Source organism: Hyperolius riggenbachi, chromosome 7, assembly GCF_040937935.1.
Source record: "Hyperolius riggenbachi isolate aHypRig1 chromosome 7, aHypRig1.pri, whole genome shotgun sequence".
NCBI classification, from domain to species: Eukaryota; Metazoa; Chordata; class Amphibia; order Anura; family Hyperoliidae; genus Hyperolius; species Hyperolius riggenbachi.
The window spans coordinates 145,056,668-145,077,938 of record NC_090652.1 but is presented as its reverse complement, the minus strand read 5'-3'; the positions used below and the strand labels follow the sequence as shown (position 1 = coordinate 145,077,938).

General features: G+C 42.2%; 1 protein-coding gene across 7 annotated transcripts in view; it reads right to left on the bottom strand.

The window, feature by feature from the left end:
* The window catches only part of MRTFB (myocardin related transcription factor B), a 422,849-nt gene that overhangs the window by 151,388 nt on the left and 250,190 nt on the right, over positions 1-21,271 (bottom strand). Inside the window, exon 1 of one of the 7 annotated variants that reach the window (XM_068244727.1) lies at positions 3,429-3,506. The exons of 5 other annotated variants lie outside the window; for them this stretch is intronic. Coding sequence is in view for 1 of the 2 variants with exons in the window: in XM_068244726.1 (XP_068100827.1) it covers position 3,420 (1 nt within the window). In the remaining variant the exon portion in view is untranslated. Of the gene's footprint in view, positions 1-3,419; positions 3,507-21,271 lie in introns of those variants that run through there. One more of the 7 variants, XM_068244726.1, reaches the window with a different exon arrangement.

Below are 21,271 nucleotides of genomic sequence, written 5' to 3'. Positions count from 1 at the left end.
TAACTGCCAAAATAGTAGGATACCCGCCAACCTCCCTACTCACTTACACACTATGTTGGCAGTTCTAGCAACAGCCATTCAGGAAATACTTTTGAAAACAAAGAAAATCCTGAGAATCCCCCGAGAGGAGATAGACTAGTCCAAAACCTGTCAGTTCTGTCAGATTTTAACTGCTTACTTTTTGTTGTTGTTGTAGTGGTCATTTAATTTAATTGTGTCTGCAGTTCAGCTATAACAGTGCCATCCTTGACATTTTCTAGAAGAATAAACTTGTAGATTGAAATCTGCAAATCCACATCCCGCATTGGAAAGTACTTAAAAGTAAAACAAGTAAAACTAAAGAGAACCTGTAAATGGCACTGGGCATATGCATGCAATGCTGCTGTGGTACTCTGTCTGGCATTATTGCTGGAGAAAACCCAGCAATAGCACCCCAGTACTGCTCCAATGCCTCAGCCCTGCTAGGTATGATTATAGATTTCCTACCAAACACTTACTGACAACAAGTCTACTCATTTCATACTAACTGCAGCCTGAAGAAGAATGCATTTGTCTTTACATGCTCTTTGTTCCGATGTAAATAATGGCCGTCCCTTGCTTGTTAAACATTACTGTAGGCTAGCAAGCCTTGGGAAATGGATGACTGACAAGTAACGATGTGTTGGCAATAATATTTTCATTCACCATGCTTTTCATTATCATTGTGAGCTCAGCTGAGCTGTAGAAATGAGACCACTGGAAGGTAAATGACACTGCAGGGCTGTATGTCCAGGAAGGAGCTCTCCCATATGTTATGGTTTTGCAGACCACTGGTGAGCTCTGGTCAGACATATGTTTCCATTTAACAGTGGTCCCTTGCATTGTCATATATATATATATATGCTCGGGGAATCTCAAAGAGTTTTCTAAACAAAACTGGGCCCTGATGCAAGTCTGTGCAGCTCTCTGGTATGCAAAGCATGCTGCCTTATCAAAGCTGTGAGCCGACACCAACAGGGATACACTGCAGGAGAGACATGCTGAACACATATACTACAAAGCCTACACACTGCAAACGTCACATTCACTTTAACATGCCTGTAAACAAAGCAAGGACTTGGCTGCAGGGTGTGTGTGGGGGGATGACACTGAAGCTCTCCAGTACAGAGATAGGAAGACAGATTTAGCTGTAGATATTTTCTGACTGTTTCTATCTAGCTGCTGGGTTCTTTATTACTACAAGCTCTTATCAGTTATCAATAAAGCAGTAACATATTGTGAAGTTCACCAGTGTCAATCAGCATGAGGTAAAGATTACAAACTTGAGAGAATAATCACAACAGCATGGTATGAAAGAGGAGGACCTGCCCATCAGGCTGAAGCTGGCCATACCCTACAAGAGGTTTTTTTTTTTTTTAATAAATTAGAAATTCTATTTGATACATCATGCAAAACCTATTAAAAACTGAAGTCCTCCTTATTTCATGACATTTACTAACCATTGACCAGGGATGAATGTTCTTTTGTGGCTATAGACTGCTGATAGGAGTGGTGCGAAATGGAAACACTAAGGCTATATTCACAGTGAAGCGTTGCATTGTAGAGGCCACTTTGTAACGCGGCTTTCCGCACTGCAATGCACTACCTATGTGATGTTCACAATGCGGCGGCTGCAGTGCGGTATAACCATGTGCGCCATCCAGATGCACTTCAAGCACTGTATCATTGCAAAAAGAGCACGTTAAGTGACAGTGAAGCATACCTTTCATTGACTATATGCTTCACCATGTGCACCATCCCAACGCGTGGACAGTGTGCAGTGAGACCCTCCCGTTCAATCATGTTCGTGTTGTTACAGGGAATGCAACGCAATGCCCACTGTGAACCCAGCCTAAATTAAATGCCAACATCTGTACAGTGCTTTTCTCCTGTCAGAAAGCAATTGAGAGCTGCAGCATCCAAGAGTAGGCCACCGCAGTGCATTAGAGATTATTGCCCAATAACTCCTTACTAGTTAGGTACTGACTCCAGACAATTGAGGGCTGTATCAGGTAAAGAAGCTAGCAGTGGCAATGTTCTAATCAATGTCGGCTGTAATATGATCAATAGGAGACAGTACCACAGGTATCCAAATTATGTCAGGAAGGTAACAATGGTTTGCCTGATTATAGCCAGCACATACTGAAGAGCCATTGCATGCTTATTATTCTTTCTGAATTATTCTGCCCAAAGTTAACATCTCCTGTGCTGCTGTACAAGGGTGTAGCAATAGCCATAGTGGTCACAGCAACAACCGATCGTATTTATCGAATTGGTGTAAAATTGGATCTTTTAATTGTATGGTGTGGGGCCACCTTTAAGCCCAATCTACACAATACGATTCTTTATACGATTTGATTACAATTCTATTCACGATCCGATTAAATCCAACATGTCCAGTCAGGATTCGATTCAATTCGATTTACCATTGCAAAACAATGGCAAATCGAACTGCATCGAATCGAATCCCGATCGGACATGACGGATTTAATCGGATCGTAAATAGATTCGTAATCGTATCGTATAAAGAATTGTACCGTGTAGATTGGGCTTTAGACTACAATAGACATAAGACTATTGTATGGATTAGATTGTGAGCTCTATGTACTATGTACTCTGTAAAGCGCTGTGGAAGATGTCAGCACTATATAAATACCATTTTATTATAATAATAATATGGATAAACAAGATAATAAGGTTGTATAGCAGGCATTGCAATAGGTAAATGAGATAATAAAAATACACATATACATTATGAGAGAGTCCTGATCTTATAAGTCAATGAACAAACTAGTGACCAAAAGGTCTCTGAAATCAGAACTTTGTTACTTAGAAAAAGACAAATTAAACCATTGCATGGTCAACTAGCAAAGTATTTTACAACACAATTTAATATACATAACAATAACTGGGCTGGACTCTAAAAAAAAACACACAACAAGTATCAGTTTCCCAAGGCAACCAGATTCCAAATGCTACACTGAGCTATCTGATCACTACTGTCAATCCAAGAAAACATCAAATCATGATTTGTATCTCATTGGGCAAAGCATTGAGTGTAGAAGCAGATAGCAGCCAGTAAGAAATCGTATTTCACAAAATCTAGTAGAATAAAAAGGTTTCTCAACAGAAAAGCAGGATTACTGAACTGAAAATCTATGCTCAAACTACCGGTAGTCTGTTTATTTATATGGGCGAAAGTAACAAATCAAATCAAAACAAACTGCAGACATGGACTTGTTACACGCCCTTCTACTGTGTCTCGCAGGTAACAGTTATCTTTGGTATGTTTTCATTCATTTCTCTGACAGTAAAGTCAGATTATAAAGCCAGAAGAGGATGCAATAAATGTTACACATATTTAATGAACCCAAGCAACAGAAAATAAAGTCAAGTCTTACTGTACACACAGAAGAAGCTGCAAGTTGCAATGAAATGCCTTCACTTTCTGTAAAACATTCTGAGATGCTGCAGGATCCCAAACAAGAGAAAACACTCCTCAATCAGGCAAGGGAGACGGGAAGCCTAGCAGCAGAGCCCTGCCCAACTGAGGGCAAGACTTGCCTGAGGATAGCACTACAGACAGTCTATCATCTCACCATCCGTCCCTCCCAGCTCTCTCTCACCTATTTAGTGTGTGAGGATAAACACATACAGGGAACACAAGCATTGCACAAACAGGAAGTACCCTGGGATTTGCAAATATGTGACCTGGCCAATAAAACAACGCTGTCAATGAGTTCAAAATGCATCTACCACAGGCTATATTCCAAGCTTGAAATCCCGTCCAAATCATAAAGAGACAAACTCCAAAACAAATAAAAAAAACATTAAGGATTACTTCAGAGACCAAAAATAAAAAAAAAATATACAGTATATATTTTTACACAACAGGCCAAACAGTAATGAGAAACCTAAGTCTCTAATGTGTTCAGGGGACACAAACAAGTCTGAATTCATTATATGTATTTGTAATATGTGGATGGAAAATCTGAGTTAAATATTTTAGCCATTCAACTGCCATTTGATGCCCATTGTAATCTATAGATATGATGTCACTGGTATACAGGTCCTCATTTCACCAACATCTAGTGTACTGCATTTACAGGCAAAGCAAAGGTCCTGTCTAGTTTTTCGTCTAACTACTGGGCTCATAAAATGAAAAAATGCAGGCTACCTGATCCGGGGGGGCTAAGCGGATCAGGTAGCCTCAAAAACCGCAGTTCCCCACCGCTCCTGTGGGCAGCACTGGCCCACTTTCACTTTCAAGACCTCTGGGTCACGACGCTGCCCTGGCAGACGACACAGCCCTGGCGGGCGTTTTGAACAGGGAATTCCCCTCTCTACTGTGTTTACTTTCAAGAAGGCAACAAATACTGTTGCCAATATTGGGGGGCTATAGCACGGTGGTGGGGGGACACAGAGGCATGTCATGAGGCAGAGAATATGCCCCTTTGTCCCATCTGCACCCCCCCCCCCCCCAAAAAAAAAGAACCACCTCGGGTTCTTTTTAAGGACCACAGGCTGCTGGTGCCGCAAAACGCTGCTTACCGTCAAATCACCGCATAGACCCATCGATCTACCATCGCCTCAGCGCTGTAAGCTGGTCAGGAGTCACTTTAATTGGTTCCCGACGCTGTCCATCAAGGAAAGCCAATGGGATTGACCTGCTCACATACCATATACAGTAGACAGCAGTGCGAGAGTTGCAGCGATGGGAGAGCAGTGCGTTCGGCGAGAGCGCAATGCCAATCTTTGAAATCTATGTCCTGTCAGAGCCACACATCCACAAGCAGGACGTAAATTTCAACCGCGCTGGTCCGGAAGCGGTTACAGAAAACCTGAAGCGCAAGGTATACAGAGGCTGACATGTATTTCCTTTTAAACAATAACAGTTGCCTGCTGATCCTCTGCCTCTAAAGCTGGCCATACACTGGCCCGATTTGCCGCCGTTTCGACAGCAGATTCGATCACTGGGATCGAATCTGCTGTCAATCGTTCGCGCTACACACCGAATTTCGATCCATTCCGTCCGATCCCGTCAATCGCGCCATGCAGAAAATAACCGTCGATCGCCCTCGGGTAAAGAGCGCATCGCTAGCGGCGTTCGAGTGCCCGACGACCGACGCAATAGAGCTGCAATACATTACCTGCTCCGCCGGCGTGACTCCCGGGTCTCCACTCTTCTTCTCCGCTCTGGTCTGGTCTGGTCTCCGGCATGCTTCCCTTCTTCCTGTCCCGGCAGGAAGTTTAAACAGTAGAGGGCGCTCTACTGTTTAAACTTCCCCCAGACAGGAAGAAGGGAAGCATGCCGGAGACCAGACCAGACCAGAGCGGAGAAGAAGAGCGGAGACCCGGGAGTCGCGCCGGCGGAGCAGGTAATGTATGCGGGATGGGGGGAAGCGGCGGCAGCACCACCACCACCACAGATTGTGAACGGTTTCAGGCTGAAATCGGTTCACAATCTGTTTGCAGTACAGGTAGCTATACGATCCCTCTCTGATCAGATTCGATCAGATAGGGATCTGTCTGTTGGTCGAATCTGATGGCAAATCGACCAGTGTATGGCTACCTTAAGGCTAGGTTTACAGAGGTCAGTTACCTTCAAACCTTTTGAGATAAGAAAGAGGAACACTTAAGCCATGCCCTTGCCACACCTCTAACCACACCCCCGGCACACCCCTAATCACGCATACCATAAAGATTTTATAAGAAAAATATGTTGTTTATAATTCAACCTACACTGGTTCTTTCTATCCTGTTTCATTTTCATTTATATTAACATTTAAATATAAGAAATGATCAATTTAAAGGATGGGAATAATGCTTAGACTCAAACACATTTTTCAGTAGAAAAATACATATGTTTACTTACAGGGGCTTGGACAAAATAATGGAAACACTTTGAAAATAAACAAAATACATTTTAATATGGTGTCCACCTTTTTCAGCAATTACTGCCTCAATTGATTCATAAAAATTGTGAATCGTTTCCAAAGGAATTTTAGCCCATTATTCAGTTAAAACACCCTCCAGCTCTTTTAGAGACGATGGTGGCGGAAATCGACTTCTTACTTGAATCTCTAATAACGATCATAAATGCTCAATAATGTTGAGGTCTGGGGATTGTGGTGGCCAGATGAGATGCTCAACTTCATTAGAATGTTCCTTGTGCCATTCTTTAACAATTCTAGCTGTATGGATTGGGGCATTATCATCTTGAAAGATAGCATTCCCCTCCAGAAACAGTTCTGGAACCATAGGATGAACTTGGTCGCCCAAAATTCCTAAATTGTCTTGTCTGTTAATTTTTCCATGGAGGGAAATTATTGGCCCGGCGGATTTCCAAGAAATAGCACCCCAGATCATCACAGAACCCCCGCCATGTTTTACGGTTGGGAGAAGGCAGTCCGGATGAAATGCTTCTTACGGGCTGTCTCCAAACATATACTTTGCCAGAGGTCAGAAATAAGGTAAACTATGATTCGTCAGAGAAAATCACATTTTTCCACTGCTCGACGGACCAATTCTGGTGGTTTCTACACCACTCTAAACGCTTTGAAACATTTGTCTTTGAGAGCAGTGGAATCCAGATTTGTGCAGCTGCCGACGAACAGTTTTTGTGGAAACTGGGTTCTGTAGGGGTTTATTCAGCTCTGCAGTGAGTTTAGGAGCTGTGGTCTTGCGAACTTTTCTAACAATTCGATTTAGAGTCCGACGGTCTCATTTAGACAACTTCGACTTTCGGCCACAACTGTGTTTTGCTGAGTACGTTTTTCCTTCTCTTTCAAAGGCAGTTATTACTTTTGTGACAGTACCTCTTGAAACGCCAAGCATTTGGGCAGTTTCTGTTACAGTAGCGTCTGCCATACGAGCACCAACAATTTGGCCTCTTTGAAAGTCTGAGAAATCTGCCATTTTTATAAATTATAACCAACTTTTGTTTAAATGTCTGTAAAAAACAAATATTTTAATTAAACATATCTAATAACAAAAATAATAAACAAAAAAAAAATGTAACATATGTCAAGTTTTGATTGCTTAAAACACGTTCAAAGATTATAATGCCAAAATGTTAGGGGTTTCCATTATTTTGTCCAACTCCTGTAGATCTGTACACATGTCCCGAAGGAGGGAAAAATTAGGACAGAGGGTGTTGGTTCCCAAAGAGGGATTGTCCATCCAAAAAATGGACAGTTGGGAGCCTTGCAGTTGCAGTAACGTACACATAATAATGAGTATGACCTGCTATGGAGACTGGCCATGGACTTTAATACAAAGCCTGCATGCAGTGAGTTAGAATAATGTGATCAGTTAAAACACATTACTAAGAGCAGGCCCATAGCATTGTATGAGCAGTGAGCTGACACGCAAGGGCACTTTAGAGCAGCTTGAAAAAGGGCTCACGCCAGAAACAGGCCAGTTGTAGCTACAATGGGGCCTTAGGACAAAAGTACCTTGGGGCCTACCCTGACAGTTCCACCCGGCACCACCCCCTCCACCAACAGCAAATTCACACCCAGGACTGCCAAGCCAGTTGCCAGGCCCTTTCACACAATATTATTATGTGTCCATCATAGGTCACCTCAAAAGCATTGCTGAGGTCCTCATTATTCCCCTCCTCCTTTCCCACACAATTACAGAGTGTACACACAGTGGAGTCTTACATACTCCAGGCAGGACACAGGAGGCAGCACTGCACTCTACCCTCCGTACTTCTTCTCCCTGCCAGCGCCTCTCTTCCTTTATCCCTGCAGGGATGTACGCACTGATAAACCATGCCTGCACGTTACGGGTATAGCAACATGCAGCCTGAAGGCTGGAGCACGATGAAGAGTGTGGCAGGAGTACCCGACTGACATTTGGCTGTGCATTAACCCGAGTAGCAGGTAGTGCAAGCCAGCCTTGCACCCATATGGGGCGGGGGGGAGACGCATTTGCCCCTTTGCCTCTACGAAAGTGCCAGCCCTGGCTGTCACTGTGCGTTTACCTTGTGTTGCTGCCACAATGACAACATTTTTAAAAGAGCTATAATAAAGACCTTTTGATTACATTTTGGTGGTGCCGACTTATCCATCCAAACTGCTACTGGTACACTGGGGCTTATAGGTCGTGGCACACCTTTGCACTATGCATCTCAGTAAAGGAGCTTTTCTTGATTGCTAGTCTCCACAACCCCCCTCCCTCCTGTGTACGAGTGAAGGAAAATATACATGGTCCAGTGTTATGGAGGGGGATGAAAATAAAGCATGGTCTAGTGTTGTGAGGGGGATGCAAATTATACATGTTCCAGTGTTTGGAGGGGAGAATAAATAAAACATTGTCCAGTATTATGAAAGGAGGATAATTAATACACAGTCCAGTGTTGTGAGGGGAGGATAAATAATACACAGTTATACAAGGGTCTAGAGTGGGGGGGGGGGGGGAGGACTTATAGTAGACTGTGATTCATTTTTTAAGATACAGTACCAGTTTTTTACCTTTATTATCCTGGCTTCAGCAACAGAAATTCTTATAACTATATGGGCAGCACGGTGGCGTAGTGGTTAGCTCTCTCGCCTTGCAGCGCTGGGTCCCTGGTTCGAATCCCAGCCAGGGCACTATCTGCAAAGAGTTTGTATGTTCTCTCCGTGTCTGCGTGGGTTTCCTCCGGGCACTCCGGTTTCCTCCCACATTCCAAAAACATACAGATAAGTTAATTGGCTCCCCCTAAAAATTGGCCCTAGACTACAGTACTTACACTACATAATATAGACATATGGCAATGGTAGGGATTAGATTGTGAGCTCCTTTGAGGGACAGTTAGTGACAAGAGATATATATATATATATGTATATATACTGTACAGCGCTGCGTAATATGTCGGCGCTATATAAATACTAAATAATAATAATAATAATAATATATATTGCTATACAGCCCGGCCCTCACAGTTATGTTTAGCGTATTACAGTATGTCATGCAGCCTTCCGCCCCAGAGCATTCTGGGAGATCAAGTGATGTTCCTGCTCATTTTACCAAGCTAGCAGTAAAGATGCATCTGATAAATTTAAGAATGTAAATCAGAGTGAGGTAAGATTATACAATGGGCAAATATTGCTAAAATAATTTAAATATGTATGTAGTAAAAATAAGGAGTTATTCACAGACAAGTCAGTTTTTAAGATAGTTAAGTTTTACATTTTAACAGCAAGAATTGACTTGGATTTGCTATGAAGACATTGTAAACATGAGTACTGTATAGTGGAGTTTCTCTTTCACGTAGTACAAGCAAACAGACATTGCCAACTGCTGATGTTCACTAGTATAAACATGCTGACAGCTAAGAAATGATGCGATTGTGGTTACAGTGATCTCACTGAATGACTACATGGAAAGCATCACCTAATGACTCATATGGGGAGAAGAGGTGAAAGAACAATTCCTGATTGGCACCAAGATTGTAACATCAGCTTCTTAAAATGGACTGACATCCTGTCACAGGTAGGACTAGAAGCCTGGATAGATGGACCAGTAGAAATGATACATAGGGAACTGCTTATGTCTTTCAACAGAGGCCTCTCTAAGCTGATTGCTCAAAACACAAACAGCAATGGTCTGGCTGGCCTCTTAGGAGACAGGAAGAGCTTATAACAGTATCTTCTCTAACTGGATGTAACCAGATCGCTGCAGATAGCCAATGTGATTGCTATAAAATGCAATGTATGTGTTGTGGTTGCATGGGCTGCTAGCTCCCAGGGCTGAAGTACTTCACATCAGGTGATGGGTTATAATGAAGGGCCTCTAGTTTTCTGGGAAGTGTTTTCTGTTTCTGGGAAGGCACTTCACAGCTCTATCGGGTAATCATTTAAGAGCTGTCTGCTTTATTCCCAACTGTAAAATGAAATGATCATAAACCTGGAAAAAAAATAGTGCAGTTCTATAAATCAATTAATTTACAATCTCTCCTGCACCATTACATTTTTTGAGGAATTATTCAAAATTTTTCAATACTGTCGATTATATATATATATATATATATATATATATATATATATATATATATATATATATTTTTTTTTTCTTTTAATTATTTTTTTTATTGTCCCGCACTTTGTAACAATCCCAGCGTTCTCTGAGCCAGTAACTGCCACACATGCAATTCCCCTTCATAGTCACATCTAAAGATATTTTAAATAAAATCTGAAGTAAGAGGAACAAGAAAACACATACTAGTTCCTGGCCATTGTGCTCATCCTATGTTAACACTTTCTGATTTATTAACCCTTAATAAGCAAGCAGGACAAGTGTTCTGACTCCACTGGGTGCATGCTTGTCACCAATCCAAAATACCCAGCCTGGAAAAGCAGGACAGCAGCCAAGCAACCCATATTTCCAAAGGGCAAGAAAGATGGTAGCTTCCATTTTCCTCTCACTCCAGATGTACTTTATAATGAAATATCAATAGTCTATCATGAACACAAGGTAAGATCATTAAAAGTATTCACAGTGGCTGACCACAGCACCCAGATTACAACTAAACATTTTATGCCTCATTTAATCAATGTCCCTCCTCCTGAAATTACATTGCACCTCCAAAAATGTATATGTATCATTACAATATAATTACCTCATGTTAGCAATGCACTTTTATATTGTCCTACGTGGCGCACCACAACGCCTCGGTGTCAATGTAAGCCAAATAAGAGTATTTACTGACTAAAAAGTGCTTACATTGTGCTAAATGTTATGTCAAATCTAAATTCTTCCATACTGATCTCAAAATAGTAATAAATAAATTGGTCCGATTCGAAAAGTGAAAACAGGTCTTGAATTCTTCAGTTCAATCAGTCCAGTCATATTACATAAAAGCTACCGTTCTATGAATCCATAACCAGTTGCTCTACCATAAAGAAATATTGTTTCCCCATTGACATGGGTGCAGTCATCATTCTGCTTGTGTCTCTGCATAACTCTGTAACCATCAGTAACAAATGGCTTTGTCAATATTGGACTACACTTCAGTAATTACAGTAATGCAGGGATGCATTCAGACAGCAGTGTCCCTGTCTTGTGATTGAATGTCAGTGATTAATGGTCCTTGCCATTTCTACATTGCTAACAGCCAGAGGTTGTAGGTTGGCTTTCTTATTACGTCACTGATTGGTTCGAATCTATTTATGATCAGGAATCATTAGGCATGACTGACTGTAGGAGTTTACACACTGCATCTACACTTTATTACAGTGATGGATTTCTACTGATCATCAGATGATATATACAAATCCAGGGTTTACTAAAATTAAAATGTTGCTAATGTGACATTTATATACCGCCAGCTATTTTTATAAATGTGCACTATATCCTAGTTTCTCAACGTGTGGTACGCGTACCCCAGGGGGTACATCTGTTGGTTCCAGGGGGTACTTGGGCTTGATATACTTCACCAAGAATAACAAATGTAGAGTTTCAGAAAATGATAAATCTTATTTAAACAACACCAAATTAGTGTTTTAACTAATTAAAAGCAATAGTAAATGCTTGGAAATAGTTTAGAACCAATTATAGTGTACTACAATTAAATATATATTTGCCAAGGGGTACTTGTGATAACGTTTACTATGCTAGGGGGTACTTGGTGAGTACAGGGCTTTAAAAGGGGTGCATACCGATAAAATGTTGAGAAACACTGCACTATATTACAGACGTTAGACGAGGGGCAAATAAGTAGTTATACAAACTGTATTTTTTGGACTATAAAACTCACTTTTTCTCCCCCAAAAGTGGGGGAAAAAAGTCACTATGTCTTATAGTCCAAATGCAGGCCATTCCTGACTTGTAAACGCCTGCCAATACGAACCTCCTACCCGCCGCAATGTCAGGGACTCCCTGTACTGTGTCCATGCTGAGGAGGACACAGGGGGACAAACTGAGGACACAAAGGGGTTTAGAGGAGGACACAAAGAGAACAGGTGGACACATGAGGACACAAGAGGACTCAAGGGGGTCAGAGTAGGACACAGGGAGACACAAGAGGTACAAGGGGCATGAGGTACCAAGGGGGCATAATCCACTAGATGCCCCTTCACAATGGTTGTACCAGATTTAGTATATATTTTTCCCCTGGTTTTTGTCCTCTAAACCTAGGTGCGTCCTATGGTCAGGAGCGTCTTATAGTCCGAAAAATATGGGTGTATATATATATATATTCTCTATAGTCTATTCTAAAGCATGCATGTCACTGTCCCGTGGGCAAATATGACGCTGAATCTATGCAGAGACGGAGGGGCAGCGCAAGAATTAGTGTATATCTATATATACCTGGTGTATATCTATATATACAGTGGCTTGCAAAAGTATTCAGCCCTCTCAAAGTTTTCCACATTTTGTCATATTACTGCCACAAACATAAATCAATTTTATTGGAATTCCATGTGAAAGACCAATACAAAGTGGTGTACATGTGAGAAGTGGAACGAAAATCATACATGATTCCAAACATTTTTTAAAAATAAATAATTCAAAGTGGAGTGTGCGTAATTATTCAGCCCCTTTTGGTCTGAGTGCAGTCAGTTGCTCATAGACATTGCCTGATGAGTGCTAATGACTAAATAGAGTGAACCTGTGTGTAATCTAATGTCATTACAAATACAGCTGCTCTGTGACGGCCTCAGAGGTTGTCTAAGAGAATATTGGGGGAGCAACAACACCATGAAGTCCAAAGAACACACCAGACAGGTCATGGATAAAGTTACTGAGAAATTTAAAGCAGGCTTAGGCTACAAAAACATTTCCAAAGCCTTGAACATCCCACGGAGCACTGTTCAATCGATCATTCAGAAATGGAAGGAGTATGGCACAACTGTAAACTTACCAAGGCAAGGCCGTCCACCAAAACTCACAGGCCAAACAGGGAGAGCGCTGATCAGAAATGCAGTCAAGAGGCCCATGGTGACTCTGGACGAGCTGCAGAGATCTACAGCTCAGGTGGGGGAATGTGTCCATAGGACAACTATTAGTCGTGCACAGCACAAAGTTGGCCTTTATGGAAGAGTGGCAAGAAGAAAGCCATTGTTAACAGAAAAGCAAAAGAAGTCCGGTTTGTAGTTTGCCACAAGCCATGTGGGGGACACAGCAAACATGTGGAAGAAGGTGCTCTGGTCAGATGAGACCAAAATGGAACTTTTTGGGCAAAATGCAAAACACTATGTGTGGCGGAAAACACTGCACATCACTCTGAACCAGGGCTGTGGAGTCGGTACAAAAATCTTCCGACTCCGACTCCTCAGTTTATGAAACTCCGACTCCAACTCCGACTCCGGGTAACCAAAATAACCCCGACTCAGACTCCTCGACTCCGACTCCTTAGTCTAATATTTAACAGGGCTGTGGATTTTGTACAAAAATCACCCGACTCCAGACTCCGACTCCTCAGTTTATGAAACCACGACTGCGACTCCAACTCCGGGTGCCCAAAATTGCCCCGACGCCGACTCCTCGACTACGACTCCAACTCCGACTCCACAGCCCTGCTCTGAACACACCATGCCCACTGTCAAATATGCTGAAATCATGCTCTGGGGGTGCTTCTCTTCAGCAGGGACAGTTAAAGCTGGTAAAAGTTGATGGGAAGATGGATGGAGCCAAATACAGGGCAATCTTGGAAGAAAACCGCTTGGAGTCTGCAAAAGACTTGAGACTGGGGCGGAGGTTCATCTTCCAGCAGGACAACAACCCTAAACATAAAGTCATGGCAACAATGGAATGGTTTAAAACAAAACATATCCATGTGTTAAAATGGCCTAGTCAAAGTCCAGATCTAAATCCAATCGAGAATCTGTGGCAAGATCTGAAAACTGCAGTTCACAAACGCTGCCCATCTAATCTGGCTGAGCTGGAGCGGTTTTGATAAGAAGAATGGGCAAGAATTTCAGTCTCTAGATGTGCAAAGCTGGTAGAGACATACCCTAAAAGACTGGCAGCTCTAATTGCAGCAAAAGGTGGTTCTACAAAGTATTGACTCAGGGGGCTGAATAATTACGCACACCCCACTTTGCAGTTTTTTTTTTTTTTGTAAATGTTTGGAATCATGCAGGATTTTCGTTCCACTTCTCACGTGTACACCACTTTGTATTGGTCTGTCACGTGGAATTCCAATAAAATTGATTCATGTTTGAGGCAGTAATGTGACAAAATGTGGAAAACGTCAAGGGGGCCAAATACTTTTGCAAGCCACTGTGTATATATTTGAATTTTGGACATCTGTTTTGCATGCTTCCAATATGGGAGTGGAAGGAAAGCACTAGACTAAGCACTATGGAAGCCACATGGTGGAGGGAGAGGGGCTACAAAACAATAGGGAACTGTATGGGGTGGTGGGCGCGCCAGACACCAGGGAACTGTATAGAGGAGGGAGGTCCACTAGACACCAATAAACTGTACATGGGAGGGAGGGACAATAGACACCAGGGAAATGTATAAGGGAAGGCACTAAACACTAGGAAAGTGTATATGGGAGGAAGGTGGCCGCAAGACATCGAGGTTGGCCCACAACTTGGTCCCAGTGTTCAATTTTGGCCCATTGTGTATTTGAGTTTGACACCCCTGGTCTAAAGGCGTGATACTGGGTGGCACTTGGACCGAGGTGAAAGACAGCAGTGACGTACTAGTAGCCAGGCAGCAAACAGAATAGTAGGAACTATCTTTAGAATTTTAGGACCATAAAAGCATTATGCTATAGAGTCACAAAACACAGCCTGGGCAAGTGGTTTATACAAATACACATATTACGCCACACATAATGAAGTTGCCCCTTCTGCTCCTAAACTTTTGTTTAGACAAGCTTTTAGTTCTAATGAGGAGTGAAGGAAGATGGATTGGTGGATTAAAAGGTCTTTGTAATATGAAACACTGGCACCAGCACAGCCCAATTTCCTCTTCTGGCTTGGGTTGCTGTGCACTGACATCAGCAGAACCACCATTCACGTCTAAAGAAAGTTCTACTGAAGTTAGTGCCGCTAGAGTTGAATCTTAAATGCTTTAGGTATGTTTTTCTAAAATGCTTTAGGTATGTTTCTCTAAAATGCTTTAGGTATGTTTTTCTTTTTAAAAAGGCATTTCATCAGTAAATGTTGGCCCTCTCTGCCTTATAATTTAAAGTTCATTCAGGAGGGAGGTTGATTGAGCAATCTGCTACAGTTTATCTGACCAATATTCCAGCACTAGGGAACTAATCAACAGAGCAGATTGATACCCTCCCTGTGTGTTTCCTCTTAGCACTAAGACTTCCTCCTAGATCCCAATACCCAGATAGCTCATGGTGACCCAAAACCACTAGGAAGGTATAAGGGGGCTAAAGTAGACGGAAAAACCCTCCTACTATAAAGCAAAGATAAATATAAATCTGACTTCTTAAAACAGAAGGTATTTGCAATAATTAAGCTTTAAAGAGGCGCTGTCAGCCACACTATCTCAGGAAAAAAAACATATATAAGTAGATGAACACTTGCTCTACTTACATTACATATGTATTGCACTGTCCACGTTTTGATTTTAGTGTATTTTCTATAGAAAAAAAAAATAAATAAATAAAAAGAAAGAAAATCCTTCTTAGAATTCTCCATTTTAACGGTATCTATCTTGAAGCCAAACCTGATGTAATTTCCTCCCTAAAGGGGCCCATACACCTAACGATTTTCCCGCCGATATACAGCAGATTCGATCACTGTGATCAAATCTGCTGTGAAATCGTTGCGCAAATGCTGACAGAACGATCGATTTCCATCTGAAATCAATCGTTCCCGTCGATTCGTCCGTGCGGAAGACTTTGCTCAATCACCGGCAGGTCGGGAGTGCGTCGATAGCGGCGTTCCAATGCCCGATGCAATACAGCGGCAATACATTACCTGCTCCGGCCGGCGCGAGTCCCCTGGTCTCCGCTGTCTTCTTCTCCGCTGGGTTCCGGACCGGCTGGCTTCACTTCCTGTCCCGGTAGAGTGCCCTCTACTGCTTAAACTTCCCCGGACAGAAAGAAGTGAAGCCAGCCGGAACCCGGAACCCAGCGGGGACTCGCGCCGACCGGATCAGGTAATGTATAGCTGGCGGGGGGCGGCAGCTCCACAGATTGTGATCGGTTTCATGCTGAAATTGATTCACAATCTGTTTGCAGTAAAGGCAGCCATACGATGCCTCTCTGATCACATTCGATCAGAGAGGGATCTATCTGTTGGTCGATCTGATGGCAAATCGAGCAGTGTTTGGCCACCTTTACTCTCCTTTGCCTGAATGTGTATGCATTGCCTGCCCTCCTCCCAGTCTTTAGGCACTCCCACCCAGCTCTGCAATAGAAAGCATGAGAAACATTGGCCAATCAGAGAGGAACAGAGGTGTGGGAGGGGAAAACAGTAGAAAGAGGCTTCAGCCAATCAGGCTGCATTAGTTAAGTCTGAGGGGAAGGAAAGAAGCAAAAAATGACAACCCAGCATGTCTTGCAACTTCTTTTGTACGGCTATGTACCAAATAAGAGTCAGGTAAACTGGGGAATGATCATTTATCAACAAGAAAAGTAATAGTGATTTTTAACTTTTAGATTGCCTGGTTAGCATCCTTATTACTTGTTTACCAGATAGAAATAAAGAATTGATTTTTGATTTTATGTGCAACAGTTACACTTTAAGTGAGTAACTGTGGTTTCCCATGATGCATCACTTCAGAATATCCAAGTCCTCAGTTTATGCCCCAAAAGCCAGGCTCACATCCAAAACCGCTGGTGTATAATGAGCCTATAGCTTATAAATCTCACAGAGTCATGTCAACTAAACATGCATACAGCCTGTTTTGGAATTTCTAGTCCTTGTACTAATCAGTGCATGGCATGGATTGATATGGCTCTATAGAGAATACACTGTATCTCCTGGGTGATGGAAGATGTAGGGAATGCACTGTATCTCCTGGATGATGGAAGATATAGAGAATACACTATCTCCTGGGTGATGGAAGATGTAGAGAATACACTGTATCTCCTGGGTGATGGAAGATGTAGGGAATGCACTGTATCTCCTGGGTGATGGAAGATATAGAGAATACACTGTATCTCCTGGGTGATGGAAGATATAGGAAATACAATGTATCTACTGGGTAGTGGAAAATATAGAGCATACTTTTTATCTCCTGGGTGATGGAAGATATAGGGAATACACTGTATCTCCTGGGTGATGGAAGATATAGGAAATACACTGTATCTACTGGGTAGTGGAAGATATAGAGAATACTTTGTATCTCCTGGGTGATGGAAGATATAGGGAATACACTGTATCTACTGGGTAGTGGAATATATAGGGAATGCACTGTATCTCCTGGGAGATGGAAGATCTAGAGAATACTTTCTCTCTCCTGGGTAATGGAAGATATAGAGGAAACACTGTATCTTCTGCTTGATGGAAGATATAGAAAATATACTGTATCTCCTGCATGATGGAAGATGCCATTGTTTGACTTACAAGCTGCATGCTGCTTTGCAGGCAGTCTCCTCTGTCACAGCAATTTCCCAAAACTAGCATGCAGCTAATGTGTCAGCTAGTTGTTGCCTCCATCTGACATCTCCATCTGAGTACAGTCCATGCCTGAGCAGTGTCACAGAGCCGCTCATGCGCAGTTTGGATCTCTGTGCACAAGCAGCTCCATGTTACTCCGCAGGTGCAATCCCGCTAGCCACTGTGCAGTACAGTAGCACTCGTACATGGAGTGGAGCGCAGCCGCATAGGTAAGGAGGGTACTGGCCAGCAGCAGAAGGGTTGGGGAGGATTGAAAGGAGGCTTCATATGACCCTGCTCCACTGTCATATGCATAGGCCTGCCCCATGGTTAGTGACATACTCCCTGCTGGGCAGGAAGTACATCACTGGGATTTCTGTTGCTCCATGCATGTGCGCCGCGCCTTGCTCCCATCGTGCACACTGCCTGCATCGCCCATTGACTTGCATTACTGCATGATCTGTGCGGATATCTCAGAACCATGTCTGATGATTGCTGAGGATGTCTGGTGGCCAGAACAGTGACATGGATTCTGGGAACGTCGCTTGCTGGGAACCCTGTTCCCTGTTACTTGTTGGGTCCTTTTCAAACTTGCCAGGGGTAAACACAGACTCATTTGTAAGATAGAAAGATGTATGCTATACCTGCTTACTTCCAGATATGGAAGCAGCGACCCCCTGTATGTTCACTGCGTAATTGGGAATCCATACTTTTAATCACCCTCTTCTTCTAGTGACTCATGATGATGATAGAGTGCTTTTCTCATGTACGTTTCAAAGTGCTTTGGGAGCTTAGGAGAGCTACGGCCACTTTGCGCATGCTCAGTAAGCTAATGTTTATATGCCCCCCCCCCAGTGGTAAAGCTGCTACCCCTGCCATAGCATAGTGTCAGTTTGTTCAGGAGTGATGCATCATGGGAAACCATGGTTGCTCACTTAAAGGACAACTGAAGTGAGAGGAATATGCAGGCTGACATGTTTATTTCCTTTAAAACAATACCTGCTGTTTTAAGAAAACACATTTATATTCAGTAGTGTTTTTTTTTAGCAGGATGGCTTTTTTATATCCTCCTAACCCCATATACTTTCTTAGTGGTTCTGGGTCACCCTGAGCTTTCTGCGTATTCTGTAGAACTGGCCCAAGCCCCATCCCATATCAAACATCACCCAGTAGATACAGTGTTTTCTCTATATCTTCCATCACCCAGGAGATATAGTGTTTTCCTTATATCTTCCATCACCCAGTAAATACAGTGTATTCTCTATATCTACCATCACCCAGGAGATGCAGTGTATTCTCTATATCTACCAACTCCCAGGAGATATAGTGTATTCCCTATATCTTCCATTACCCAGTAGATACAGTGTATTCTTTATATCTTCCATCACCCAGGAGATAGTGTATTCCCTATATTTTCCATCACCCAGGAGATAGTGTATTCTCTACATCTTCCATCGCCCAGGAGATACAGTGTATTCTCTATAGCTTACATCAGCCAGTAAATACAGAGTATTCTTTATATCTTCCATCACCCAGTAAATACAGTGTATTCTCTATATCTACCATCACCCAGGAGATACAGTGTATTCTCTATATCTTCCATCACCCACGAGATATAGTGTATTCCCTATGCCTTACTTTACCCAGTAGATACAGTGTATTCTTTATATCTTCCATCACCCATGGGGTACAGTGTATTCTCTATATCTACCATCACCCAGGAGATGCAGTGTATTCTCTATATCTACCATCACCCATGAGGTACAGTGTATTCTCTATATCTACCATCTCCCAGGAGATAGTGTATTCTCTATATCTACCATCTCCCAGGAGATAGTGTATTCTCTATATCTACCATCTCCCAGGAGATACAGTGTATTCTCTATATCTTCCATTACCCAGTAAATTCAGTGCATTTCCTATATCTTCCATCACCCAGTAAATACAGCGTATTCCCTATATTTTCCATCACCCAGGAGATACAGTATATTCTAAATGAAAGTGGAAAAAGGTCATGGGCTTAGTTTTTGGTGAACCAGGTGCAATTTACTCATAAAGATTGCAATGCAGTACGATTATGCAGTACGATTATGCCATGGTTCACTTTCAAGTAACAACTCTTCAGATTATTTGAACAGCTATAACCACAGTCAGTTAGTATATTACATTTACCAGTAGCATGTTCTATCAAGAGTGCAAATGAGTCACTTTTTGTGTTTGCACGTTACATAACATTCCATTACAAGCAGTTAGAACTGCCTATAAAACAAGTCTAAACAAACAGTCCCTCTGTACACATCCTGTAGGGATATCACACAGGGGGAACATTAACCAGGAGAGATAGCGGAGGAGGTGAAATGAAGCTGTGTTATGTGGAACATTCAACTATATACAGGACATAAGTATTAGTGAACTTATTTTAAGATGTCTTAAATTGAGCATCTGTTTGGCAATGCAGGATAGTAGCATTATTTCTTCCCCACCACTTTCTAAGTTTGCTATTCCATTTTTGTTGTCTCTTTTTGGTTTACATTGCTTATCTGTATACAGTAAATGTGGGGTGTTGTACTGCAGAAGGCAGTAGCATAGTAGGATAGGCGGCACAGTGGCGTAGTGAATAGCACTCTCACCTTGCAGAGCTGGGTCCCCAGTTTAAAACCCAGCCAGGGTATTATTTGCACGGAGTTTGGATGTTCTTCCTGTGTCTGCATGAGTTGCCTCTGGGCACTCCAGTTTCCTCCCACATTCTAAAAACATACAGATTAGTGAATTGGCTTCCCCCTAAAATTGTCTGAAGAATAATATGATAGACAAAATTACTATAGTAGGGATTAGATTGTGAGCTCCTCTGGGGGACGGTTAGTGACAAGACAGTATACTATGAAAGCGCTGTGGATGATGTTAGCACTATTTAAATACAAAAAAAATAATAAAAGTGCAACTGATCTATGCATGCTCATAGACCCCTACAGATATGTCATTGCAGTTCTGTTCACTACATGACACAGTACTGCACATTTGTTTCTGAACAGTGGATTAAACGGAATGTATCTGCACCTGGGCAGCAGTGGGGTATGTTCCACTATCGCACATGAAAGCACGTCATGTGGCTCTTAAAATATACACACTGGCTGGCTCTTAAAATATACACACACGCTGGATTTTCCTTGGCCCAAAACGATCGTTCCCAATAGCCTTGGCTCAAAATCTAAATGGCTCATGCCCTGCGCTGGATCCAAACCAATTCTTGCTTGGGACAGGACTTCCCGTACATTAAAGTGGACCCAAATTAAAAATACAAGATTTCAGAAATAAAATCTATTTTCTAAATTATAATAATAAATAGAAGCCTTTTTTTCAGCTGCATGATGACAAATATAAAATATTTTACATTTATTGGAGGAACCCCTCCCTTCCTTTCATATTGCCGGGACAGAATCTGGCAGACTGGTGGAGTCCGGCAAAGGAGGAACTGCTAATGGCTGGCACCTTTATAATCCTAGTTATGGAAAGAGAAGGGTGAAAAGCATGCACTGAAATGCTCATAGGCTTGGAGTGTTTATTTATCTTTGTATGTGTCAGAGTGGTGCAACTAAATATTTTGAAGTAAAAAAATTTGGGTCCGCTTTAAATGCTGCTGTGATCTTAACTATGGGGAAAAAAAACTGTTATATCTGTTCTTTAATTGTTTGCCACCAAAGTAGCTGTTGTTCATATAAATCTAACCATATTTACCCATTACT